The sequence below is a fragment of the Chelmon rostratus genome, chromosome 22, assembly GCF_017976325.1.
Source record: "Chelmon rostratus isolate fCheRos1 chromosome 22, fCheRos1.pri, whole genome shotgun sequence".
In the NCBI taxonomy this organism is placed as follows: domain Eukaryota; kingdom Metazoa; phylum Chordata; class Actinopteri; order Chaetodontiformes; family Chaetodontidae; genus Chelmon; species Chelmon rostratus.
The window spans coordinates 15,609,153-15,622,277 of NC_055679.1; the positions used below are offsets into that span (position 1 = coordinate 15,609,153).

General features: G+C 43.2%; 1 protein-coding gene across 1 annotated transcript in view; it reads left to right on the plus strand.

Annotated features, from left to right (window-relative positions):
- Window positions 1-2,332: 2,332 nt before the first annotated feature.
- ppfia2 (PTPRF interacting protein alpha 2) overlaps window positions 2,333-13,125 on the plus strand; it is a 150,059-nt gene continuing 139,266 nt past the window's right edge. Inside the window, exon 1 of the mRNA XM_041963937.1 lies at window positions 2,333-2,581. Coding sequence (XP_041819871.1) covers window positions 2,333-2,581 — 249 coding nt within the window. The remainder of the gene's footprint in view (window positions 2,582-13,125) is intronic.

Consider the following 13,125-nt stretch of genomic DNA (forward strand, 5'->3'; position numbering starts at 1 on the left):
GTCCTGGCAATGGGATGTTGAAATCTCACTGAGTGAACCTGGCCTGGGCCCACTGCGGTCTACCAATAACATTTAATCCAAGTATTAAGCATTAAGGCTGTCAACTTTTAATATATTTGCTGAATAATGAAAAGGGTCAACATATGTTTAGCAGTGCTTTTGACGTTAGCTTATCTTATAGCATCAGTCTTGATTTTTAGCAGTATTTGTTACTCTTATAATTGATTGTATGTTATTTCTGTGACATTCTGGTAAATCCAGCTATTCAATGAAGCATTCAAACATTAGAGGACTGCTTTTCTAATTTTCTGTACATGAAGTTATATGCAGCGTCCAAGATGGAGCTAGCTTAGCGTGGCTTGTGCTGGAAGCGAGGGGAAATAGTTAGCCCGGCTTTGAGCCTTTTGTTAACCTCAGAGCTGTTATATTTGGACACAATATATTGTTTTTGTCATGCGTGGAAGAAAATGTGACACTGTAGTTTAATCAGTTAGCTCGTTAGTCACAGTATCAAACAGCTGCGTCCAGTGAAGGCTAGTCCTCCTGAAGATGCTAGCTTAATTGGCAGACTAATGCAACTCAGAAGGAAACCCTGATTCTTAGGTGTATTAACAACTGGCTTGGTTGTTAATACAATAACATAAGTAAGTAAGACAATTTCGGTGCGGTTGGAAGGTGTATTTCTTCCGTTTTGCCTTCAGCCTCTGCAAGGCTAAGCTAGCTAGCTGCAAAGCTAAACATGTCTGGGAATCTCTGTCAGCACACAGCGGTTAAACTGATATCAAATCATGGTAAGAAAGAAAATAATCAAAGTTTTCTTTTAATGTTGTATCCTAGCTGTGTCTCTCATGCTTTATGTTGACCTCATCTCTTCAAATCTTTATAAGCCATGTTTTTTCAAGCTCAGTTTAGCCTGCTTTATCACATGTGATGATGCTGAAACCCAGTTTTAGCTCATGAGCTACCAGCCGGTGGTCAGGATGACTCCTGAGGCTTCCTGGAGTCCCTCAGGGAAGCTGGAATATGGCTTCACATTACTACTATAGCATAGATATGGTGTATTATGCAACTCGATCTGGGCTGGCCCATTAAACAGCACAAGCGTAAAATCTAGGGCAGAACGGCCAGCCTCCCAAGACGTCTCTGCAGCTTTGAACCGCCGGGATGACGCCGAGTTGAGCTCCAACTGTGTCAGGCCCAGTCACATAGACACAGCCACACAAATAGTAAAAAACAAATTTGTTTCGCCGTGAATGTAAAGATCTTCATCTTTAGCAGCAACGTAATCCTAATTCTTTAAGCCTGAAACCAATCTGCTTCGTAGGACCACAAAACCCTGAAAACAAGACACTTCAATTTAGAAAGCCAAATCTTTTGAAAGTGCAAAGTAAGTTTAAGATAAGTGGTTCCCAACCTGGGGGTTTTGACCCCTCCAGTGGGTCGCAAGATAAATCTGAAGGGCTGCAGGGTGATTAGCAAGATTGGAAAATTGCAAAATTTTCTCAAATACGAAGGATTGCGTACCAAAAAAAGTTTTGGAACAAGCATTTTGAACTAATCACAAGTTCATGAGTGATGAACTCTGAATGATTTAATGGCCTCACATCATTAATGATTCGCCTGGAGTTTCATAAATCTGACTAGCTCTATTGATCTTGCAATGGACTGACTAGCTGTCCAGCCATCAGCCCAGTGTGTGGTGGGGTGTGTGCAGCCCACTGTCACCCTGAAGGATGTTGGTAAAGAAGCCTAGATCCCACCTGCAGAATAACAGCACCTTGCTGTTCAGAGGGGTTAAACTCACAGTTTGTCTGCAGCGCATGATGACATTTATTCTGAAAAGGTTGCTGTTATAGTTATTGGCACCTTTTGAGAGCAAAAGTAAAGAGAGTCCCGCTCCACTCAATTAAACTGCGCCAGGTCTGGCCCCGTAAATTGTTATTGATTAATATTGCCCTCTATTACTTAATGCTGCCTCTTGCTGTTGAATGTGTTTTAAATGGCTGCTTGTGTGCACATCGAATTTGACTTTTTTTATCGAGTAATTCAGCTAATGGATGACTTTAGATTGAGGCTAATTTCCTCCTGGGGGTCAACAGAGAAATAGAGAGGAGGAAATACAGCTTACATAAAACTATAGCCTAAAGTAACTTTGGATCTTGATTGCAATGCTTGATATATGTAACATAAACATTTTTTTCAGGATATGCCAGAGCTCATGACAGGCAACCCTCTTGAGAGAGAGTCAGTAATGCTAATAAATGTGGTGAACACAGCATACTCTAGCATACATTATTAAATTCAATCTTTATTTCATTTTTGCAGCGCCAAGATGATGTGCGAGGTGATGCCCACCATCAGCGAGGACACGGCGCTGAGCCAGCGCGGCTCTCAGAGCAGCGCCTCGGACCCGGACTCCCACTTTGAGCAGCTGATGGTCAACATGCTGGACGAGAGGGACCGGCTGCTGGACACGCTGAGGGAGACCCAGGAGAGCCTCGGCCTGGCCCAGCAGCATCTCCAGGACGTCATCTACGACCGTGACTCTCTGCAGCGTCAGCTCAGCTCCGCCCTGCCACAGGTAAGCAATGATTTATTTTTTTTGTGTGTGTGTGTGTGTCATTTTCTCTACTGACTGTTTGCTGGTGTAGATATAGACAGGAAAGACTGTGTGGATCCAATTCACCCAGAATATTTTGTGGTTCGCAGTAAAATTATTGTTTTAAATAGCTTTTAATTAAGACAGCACATTTGAACTTTAAACTCTTTAAATCTTCCTCCAGTTTTATTGCTTTAGTACCTTGTTGTGCACAGCATTTCACTTTCTTCTCATTTGAATCCCTACAAACACACTGCTGGGATGTTATGTTTCCTGCATGACCTGCAACTTGCAATGAGAGCTATGTAAAATTCGCTGTTCCCCAGCAGTGTCCCTTATTGAAACTTTGGGTAATTATCTTTTAATTTACAGTTCATCATGCGTAAATGAACATGGCACAAACATTTGGTCTTCCAGTACCATTACTTTGGAGAATTTTCCAACTCAGTGACTCTCGCTCGCACCAAATGAAATGTCCAAATTAAACCGTGCAAGAGAGTTTAAGAGAGCGATTTTTCTGCTTCCCTTTAAACATCTGGGAACTGGGGTCTAATTACCTGTTGGACTCCAGTTGGACTGGATTGCATAATGATGGTTTTTGTAAAGCATAAAGCGTGGTGCTATATTAGTGTGTGTATGTGTGTGTTTTGTTGCACATTGTCCTTGCAGTGCTGCTGCAGCGCTGTGTTTAACCAACTCAGATGTCTTTAATTGCACCGTCATGTTTCAGACACCCTCAAGCAAAACCTGATCAGTTGCTGGCATTTAAAATCCCCGGCTTAATTCACATTCAGTGTATATTCAGACATGTTGGTTGCATGACGCCGCGGGCATGCCTCTGTGAAACATAATGGAAATATTTAGCTTGGAATTTTGGTGTGTTTTGTTCATTTTTTTTTGGTGAAAAAAAAGGAGGAAGTCTTACGTAATGATTCCTACAGTAAGCGGAGATTAGCACTTTCCGAAAGTGTGTCAGTAATTCTAGTCACACGCTCTCCCCGCTCTGTTTCCAGAAGACTCTGGAGGTTTGCTGGTGGAGAGAGGAGGACTTTGTTCGCATTCGATAGCACAGTAATCCGCATGGTTTCAGAGACGCAGACGAGGCACACGCTGGGTCTGTATTAGCTTTGGTGTGATCTCACATTACGGCTTAAAAGGGGTTTGAAGTGTTAAAACGATACTCCCTATTTTGAATTAATCCCGCCAGAAAGCCACTTCAATATCTGCCTGTTTTTTCTTGCCCTATGGCCTTTGGAATAATTTGAATTAACCCACTTACACCTGTGGAACGGATCGCTGGCAGTCTGAGTGTCGACATGTTATAAATACGCCTTCGCAGGAGACTGCCTGTGCTGTGTTTTCATCTCGGATTCGTCTTAGACTGTAGGTCTGAACTCTGGGTTATGTGGTCTCCAGCTCATTCTTTAGCCTCAGGGCTTTTATCCTCCTCAGAAGTTACACAGTGGACATAATGTACAGTTGAGACTACAAGACGAAAAAGGGAAAACTTAAGCACTACAAAATGCTGCTCATAGATTTTACACTCTGAATACAAAAGAAGACAGCAATCGTACCGCTTTTGTCCCATATTGGAACGCATTTCTTTCCTTATTCTTGCTGGATTTGACCCTTCCCACCACTTCATGTGCAGAGAAAGCATTCATGGCTACCAGAGTGAAATTACTTTTCAGTGATCGGACAGTTTCACTGGTGTCCACCGGCAGTAAAGGCTCTGTGGTGGCGCTGTGGTGATGTATTGGCTGTCATTGTGTAATGACAGAGCTGACGTACTGCTCCTGGCGACATCTTGGTGTCTTATTGGCCTGCATGATACCAGCACTACTCTAATGGTTTATGAAGACATTTGTGATTGCACAGAGGCATTTGGCTGAGGGGAAAGTGGCCCTGTTGTGCCTCTTCTTCATAATAAGAGTTGCAGCATCCGCCTTTTTGGACAATAAAAACGAGCCGATTCCACGAAGCAGCCGTCACCTATGTGCTGGTGTGTTATGATCAGGCTGCAGTGATCTGACGCGTCTTTTACAACAGGACGTCTTCGATACAGATGTCATTTTGCAGCAGTTTTCGGGCACCAGCAGCGTGGAACAATGCTCAGATAATCATATAGTGGGATTCTTAAAGAGGGCAATAGATGGCTTCCAGGTCTTTCTCCACTCTGTGTGTGTGATTGCAGAGGGGGTGGCGAGCGAGCTTCTTTTTTGAAGACAGAAGTGGCCTCATTTAGGCGATAGGCAGGCAGTGAATGTGTCTTTACTGATATCGCTCCTCTGTTCCCGAAGCCCGGAGCGCTGGCAGGATTAGGCGTTGGCCCACCGCAAACTTCCCTCCCTCTTGTTCTCCTTCCCCCGCTTCCCTCTCTCCCTCTGTTTCTGCTGTCACTGCCTTTTCGGGTATGTTGCGCTTTGCCTTGCGTCTCCCTCTTCTCCACTGTTTTCTCCCCCCCCTCCCTCCATCAGAGGTCACGGGTCCGCTACTCGTCACGACACTTTCGACCGATCGGAGTGACATTCGCCGTCCCCGCTCGGCGCTTCCAGGCAACACCGCATCCCCCCTTACATGCATAACAATCCAACAGTGCCCCTGTCCCTTTCCTCCAATGCCTCGCCTCCTCGCCCACTGTCCCGTGTCTTCTCTTCATGCATTTCATCAGGCCATTTTGTTCCAGAGCAGAAGAAAGGCAGAGGCAACCATTAGCTGTACGTGTGTCAAACACCCATCGCTGCCTGACAAGCTTTGTATATATTGACGCGAAAATGCTGCTGACTTGATCATATTTAAAGGATTTGTTTTTGCAGGCTTGGAAGGTGGCCTAGCTTGGATTTAAAACACAGCAAAAAAAAGTTAAAATATAGCAATACGCCCATAAAAACATCCTTTTTTTCATCACTGATTCTTATGTTTAGTATGTCCTAAACACAGGTGGTGAGCGTTCGACTCAAGAGGATTTTTTCGGTGGAACGTTCCTTTAAGTGCTGTTTTCCAGCAGCAACATCCAGCAAGAGGAACAGTTTAAATACAGAAGAACAGTTTAAATACAAAGGAATTATTATTATTATTATTATTATTATTTCCTGACTGACTCTTCTGATTTCATAGACTGAACAATTAATCGAGAAATACTCGGCACATCAGAATTAGGCCAAGTATGTGCTCACATACAAGGAGTTTGACTATGTTGCACTTCCACAGGAAAAAAGGACATACAGCGTAATGAGGACAAATGCCAAAATAGTTGGTTAAGTCATGCAAAAATGTAAAATAAAAAACAAATACAAAGAGTGATGAGGCAATAAACAATATATACAAAGAAATTTACAATGTGCAGGTATTTATATTGACAGTGACAGTGACTGGTGCATTAAAGGATTATAAATGGCAGCAGTGGAAGTTTTGGTTAATTAATAGTGAAAATAATTGTTGCTTTGCAGCCTTAAATAAGTAGATTTTATTGTCTCCAAAGAACAAACACAGTGTGTGCATCATTGGGTTTATTTCAGCATATCAAGCAATGGATTTACCCTCAACTGCGTCTCTGCTGTCGATGCAACACGCGTTCTGTTGCACAGGATGAGCAATTTGTACTCGCTTCTAACTATGAGCCTCTCTTGGACCACCGTCATCTGAAAGTGGTATTTCTTTCCGTGTCTTGCGTGACAGCAAAGGCTCTCCTCCAGTACTCGATGGACTCAGTTCAGAGAAAGAGTTGGAGAAAGATGCGTCGAGTGTGTAGACAGCCCAAAGCCTGCAGCATCACACACATGTGACCCTCCTCCCATCCCCCATCGCCCCCCGTATCACAACACAGGCAGGCAAGCCGGCAGACAGGATGCGTTCTCCGGAGCACTCAGCTGTGCGTTACTGTACTCGAAGGACCCTGAGGGGCTCCGGGAGCCTTCTTCCCATGCTGCTTATTTACTGTTGCCAAACATGGTCTGCAGATGATGTTCTCAGCAGCAGCTTCCCGCTCCTGCTGATTCCGGTCCCTGGCACCAACCGCAGTCATCCGCAAACACAGATTTCACTGCTAGAAACGGGGATGTGTCTTTTTAACCAGGCTTTACCTGGCTAAGGTTTGGTTAACATGCTGTGGCACCTTTGGGTGCAGTAAAGAAGGAAAGAAGGAAAACACATGAAACGACAATGGAACAGGCTCTGCGAGGTTGTAAATGTGAAGTGTGCCGCCATTTTTGTTTTTACATTAGAAAATGTGTATGAGACATCACACAGCAACACTGCTCTGCGGTTTGCAGCATGCTTTAGTCACAGCTACTTTAAACTGCGCAATATCCCTTTTGTATCAGTCTCAGGAAAATTGAAATCGATTTTACGTATCGTCATATTTTTACTGTCGCTGCTTTCATTCAGATTTTGAATCATAAATTCAATCATTAAGATTTTAGTCATGCCAATAAATCAAAGTTTAATGTGTTGGATGTGTAAATTCTTGCCCATTGGACGCACAGGACCAACAGCGCGGCCTCTGCATCCCAGACGTTGATCCGAGTGCTTCCTGCACCCAGCCAGACAGTAATAAGATACCAGCCAATTGATCACTCACACTCCGATGTTGTAATGAAAGCCAAGACTGCACTACATTACTGTACAGAGCAGCCCATTGATCTGCGGTTCGCTCATTCATGACCGTCACACTGGCTTCAGTAGAAATTACAACAGCGTCTTTCCTGTAATGTCTTTTGCACAAAAGGGTGATTGAGCTTGGAAACATGCTTTGATTTCACTCAGCAATTACAGTTTCATTTAAAGATTAGTAATTAGGGCGGAAGTGGATTTATCTAAAGGGTAAGCACTATGTACATCTGTGGTGTCTGGTCATTAGCACCCTCCTTTAAGTCAATGATCCACCCCTCCACCCCGCTGTTTATTAATCATACATGGCACGGCCATTCGTCAAAGAATCTGGCCACAGGCGCGCGGCCATGTCCTCCCATCGCTCTTAAAGCTTCAGCCAATATCGCCAAAGGAGCGTTTGTAGTCACGGAACGTACCACTGTGTGGACCTCCGTGGGGGTGCGTGTTGGCTGAGGAGAGGGTGGCACGGCAGTGGGAGCGAGGGAGGAGGGAGGGGAGATGGTGAAGCTCCCTGACAAGGGCAGAATGTGGAAACGAAGATGACTAAGCTTGTTGAGGAGAGGGTATGAGAGGTGAATCCTTCTCCTCTTTGCTTTCTGTTGTTTTTTTTCCTCCTCACTGCTTCCACTCCCTTCCCCGCACCCCCCCTCCTCCTCCCCGTCTCTCTGTTGCTTGTACAGGAGGCCCTCCGGGCTCCAGCAGTCAGCCAGTCAGCTGGTCTCCTCAGCCAGAGCAGCACATGATTTTCCATGATTACTGTTATTGTTTGTGCCCCAGTTCGCGCCGCCTGCAGGCTAGATGCGTGGCAGGAAGAGAGGAGAAACTGCGCAAAGACAAGCAAGACTGGGCTGCACAGAAGTTTACCAGTCTTTCCTTAAGCTGACAAGCCTTTCATCTTCAGAAAACATGATAATGCATCATAAATAGCACAATTATGTCTGCAGACTTGATGAAATAACACTGGAAAATGTGGTACTTCATTTACCCGTGTCCTTGGCACGGCTATCTTTTTGCCTGATATACTCACATGCTGATAGACAGTGGTAGCGTCTTTTCCAATTTTCCTGTCTCGCAAGCATTGATTTGCAAACTGAAGCCTCTCTGCTTTTTTTCTACTCAATTTACCCCCAAAGCCTTGTTTTTCCTCTCTTCCCTTAATTCTTTTCTCCCTTTAATCTTCTCCACATTGACAGAGGCAGGGACGGGCCCTTGGCACACACAGTATGCATCAAGTGTCTGTAATGGCTCTGACAGAGATGCTTGATCAATACCCTTGAAAGTTTAGGGTCTGATTAGGGAGACAGATCTCGCCCTTCTCCGGATGAATCATCGCTGCTAGTGTCTACGCCAGGCGCTGGATGCCGGCTGACCGTTGTCTGACAGCAGGTCGGCGGGGGAAACAGAAGGAGGGGATGAGGTAGGGGTTCTGATCAGACAAGCCAAGGTGACAACACAGTGCAGAAGGATCTCCTGCAGATGTAATTATCTCTCTAATGAACAGCGCAGTAGGGCACCAGAGTGCTGTAAAGTCAGGAAGTTGCAGGAACGGTAGATCAGCCTAACAAGGAGACAGCAGCTGCTCACATACGGAGTCTTCTTTAGGGTCATTCAGTCTGTGTATTCAAAGAGCGCACCAAGGATTTAAATTGCAGAAGGGAAGCAGAGCTTGTTCCCACGTAGCTTGTAGCTGTAGTTTGCTTTACTGTGACTCCACCTGGTTCAGCTCATCCAGGAAGAGACCAGTGGACTGACCTGCTGCAGCATGCAGATTGGATTTTTTAACAGATGCTAATCTGTTAGCTTTTGATGATAGGTTGAATGCACTCACACATGGCAATTGCTGACCAGTTGCTTTGTCAGCTCAAAATGTCCAAATATTACCAACAAAGATGATTAAAAGTGAAGCAGAACCAGACACTCTGTTACTGTGGAGAATCAAATATAAATAATAGTCAAAAGCCATTTATTGTAGCTATTTCAACCTAAACATATTGAACACATGGCTGCCGATGGAGTCGCTGTACTACATGTAGTGTAACAATGAGTCCTGTCCAGGTCCAGTTCATATTATAGTGAAGCAGGGTACCCAACTGAATTGACAATACTAATAAGTAACAAAAATGTCTTCTCATTGTTGCCAAATTCAAATTATTGAACAGTGATGTAGTTATCATTATTAATCAATATTAATCAATATTATTACTTTGTTAAAATGGATAATTATAAATTTGGTGTTTGAAAAAGTATCATTCAGGAACGGCATCAAAGTCAAAGTATCAGTATCAAAACTTTTTGAGTGATACTCAGCCCTATATTATGGACAAGAGAACACAATCAACCTTTATTTTGATGCTTTTTGCAGCAAAGATGGATTAATTTGATGTTGCTTTACTGGTCGGCATCAAGTGAAAGTTGCTTTCTGCATGAACTGTATTACACTTAATGGTACAATGCATAAATATCACCAATTTCAGCTCAATGTGATCCATAAATCTCAAAACACAGGCAGCATTTTTCACCTTTACACCGCTCTGTCAGAACTCGATAAGAATGAGAATCAATGGAAGAAGAACGATGAAAAGCTTTGTTTGTATAGCACCTTTCATACAAGAAAAGCATCAAGTGCTTCACATAAAAAAGACATAGAATAACTATAAAAACAGTGCATTGGACGTGGCAACATAACCTTACAGTACTAGATATGTCTTTATTGCTGCATGTCGGATACAGAACATGCTGAATTTAGCTGCGATGACTATAAACAGTAAGAGCTTATTGTTTGTAAATGATGAAATGATCCCTCAGAACTCTGAATCAGTTTTCATGCTATAAGTCAAAGCTGCTACTGAGGCCCGGGGAAGTGGCGTGTTCCTAGATAGTGATGAATCATCACGTGTTAACTGTTTGATATACGCTGTAAGTACTCTTATTAGGGAAAAGGGCAGAAGAGCAGCACCAGTCATTCAGGCTGTCTGCTGCATTATGGAGATGACTCCACAGACAGGAAGTAATTACTCAAGCATGACAGACCCAGATGTAGAATGAAATATTTGGCACCGCTAAGCTACCGCTTTCAGCCGGCAATTGCGAGGTATTCATTTTTAATCTAAGTTTCTTCACGCAGCGCATCAATTTTAAAAAGAGGCTCTCTCCGCGTTTGGCGCGTTTTGCAGCAACAAGCGGTGGAGGCGTCCGCAGGGGCTTCAGCGGGTTGCCGGAAAATCTGAAATCTTTTGATGTAATCGATCCATCCAGTCCAAGGTTTGACCCAGATAGTATTTGTAGAAGCAAGGTGCTGTGTGTGTGTGTGTGTATAGATGTGTGTGTATAGAGAAAGACAAGAAGAAAAAGACTCAATAATAAGTTAAGTGCAAAGAATGTATACCATGACATTTACAATGTTATTTATCGTAATTGCTGAATATACGGATCATGTACAAGTTGAAGATGAATCATAATGTTTCAGTCATGAGTTTTTGTTTTTCGTTGTTTTTTTTTTTTTTTTCGCGATAAAACTGTAATAGTACTTTAGGGTTAGGGTTTAATAAGTTTACACTTCTTCCTACTCCCTTTTGCTCATGTAATCTGAGATCAGCATGCACTGAAGAAGGTGATTTTTTTTTCTCTTTCTTTTCTTCTTTATTATTATCACTTTTGTCTGTTTGCTCTGTCTTTCTTTGTTTTTTTACATGTTTGAAATAAAGGAATCAATCAATCAATCAATGTGTACAGATTTACACAGAAAATTAACATGAGTTCAAATTAAAGTAGTTCAAATTATAGTAAAATGTGAGACGCTGTGATAAGTTGGAGAGATGCTTCATGTAAATGCTTCACAGGAGATCAATTATGCCTCAAAAACTTGTCATGTTCCACATTAATATCACAGTGAGTGAGACCCTCCACACATACTATAGATACAAAGACGTCCTGAGCGTTAATATGTTTCTCCGGCTGGATATTTTATGACAGCTAGGTCCAACAGCCGAAGCAAAGAGGTGGGCAGACAGTTAAAGCCTCGCCTGAGGCCTCTCCTCAGAGAGAAGGTCGAGCATTAAAGCCTCGTTAACCAGCACTCATGCTGTTGGTTAGCGGTTTCGGGGTTCAACCCACTTAATAAAATCAGTGCATGTACTAAATCTGTTTAAGACATCAAATATTTATCGTCATTCCACGCCATCAAGCTTCCTGTGTGAGTCCCTTTTCTACATCTGAGTAAGCAGTGAGTGGCACTGCAGCATCTCTAGGTGTTTTTTTTCCAAATGTCCCCACAAACACTTGACGATGAATCATTTGTAAATGACAGCGTGTAGGTAGACACCCGCTGAACACTTTGATGTCATCTCTCGCAGCGAGCGTGCACGTGCGTGAGCGTGTGTTTGTGTGGGTGGGATGGAAGTAAGGGGACCGGGGGGGGGGTTGGAGTTTACATCACTGTGGGTAGAACTTGGGCATGACTCAGACCCTGAGGCAGGAAATACAGAAAATCTCAAATCTTAGTTCACACACACAAACAGTCCTGAACACACACACACACACACACGCTGCTTGCTGGCTTTGCCCGAATGAATTAGAGAACTGGTCCCTTGAGACGCACTTAAGTGAGCAGAGTGAAATGAGGTTATGACCAATATTTAGCGCTCCTCGCAGTGCCGACCTGGAAATGTAATCCTCCCTCCGAAAGCCACTACATCTGTTTATTTTGCCATTGATTAACTTTAGCTCCTCAGTTTTACCACTGACTTTTTTTTTTCCTCTTTAATAACTAGCCAAGACGCGATTATTCAACCACAGCCGTGCAGCCAATGTAGGCTGACTGACGAGGAATTAGACTGGCGTTCATTTCTGACAGCGCTGACACAATATCCTGAGGACGTGTTAAAAAAGACGAGCGCTAATTCGATTTCGGGGGCGAGGGGTTTGGCAGCTGCGCTTGACTCCTCAGACCAGGTCTCCGGCGTGGAGCGGTGCTTTTCGACCACGCAGCTGGTCCCCATTAACGGATACCTTTTAGCTTCTGAATGCTCCACTTGAAAGCCTGAAATAGAGCATGATGTCACAGGCTCTTGGCACCGGCTGAGAATCTCGTTCAGGGACTCCTGAGAGAGCCGATGGCGTGATGTCCTGCTCGCACCTACAACCTGAACTGTGCAGCGTTTCTGCAAAACATCTTTACAATCGTTGCACATCTGCAGGTGTTACCATTAAATTTCCCTCACTATCTGTGATTAACGTACAAGCAGAGCTCTTCAAAGCTCTTATGCTTTACATTTGTCTGTAATTAGGGCAACTTAGTGCTGGTATTATCAGTTTTCTGAGGATAAAATAAATTTCAGCTCAATATAGATGAGTTTGGGCAGATGTAGAAGACTTCAGAAAATTAACCAGCAGCTATTTTGATGATAGATTATATTTTTTAAGCAAAGCATTCTCTCGTTCCAGCTTCTCCAATGTAAGGATTTGTATTTATTAATTTTTATGTCTGAAACTGAAACTGAATCTCTTCAAGGACTGTTGATCAGACAAAACAAAGCATTTAAAGTCACCTTAAGCTCTCAGATTATGAAACTAATAAAAAGGTGGATGCAAAGTGGTAAAGTGTCATGTCTAATTGAAGGTCTATGTATTAAAGAAACGTTAAATAACCTTATATACCAACCTGATGAAGAAAAACTACGTAAATCTTTATACTGAGGTGATTGAGCTGTAAATAATCCACTAAAGTCATATATCGGCATGTCAGAATTTCATTGGCTCTTCCAAACGTCAGTCATCTGTAAAATCAGTTACGATTGGCTCGATCTTTACAGGGAAAAAGAGAAAATTCAACTTTTAACTGCTATTGGCTTCTCTGGTTGCTAGGCTTCATATGGCAGATCATGATTGGTCAAGTGAGGTGTCATTTGAAACCTTGA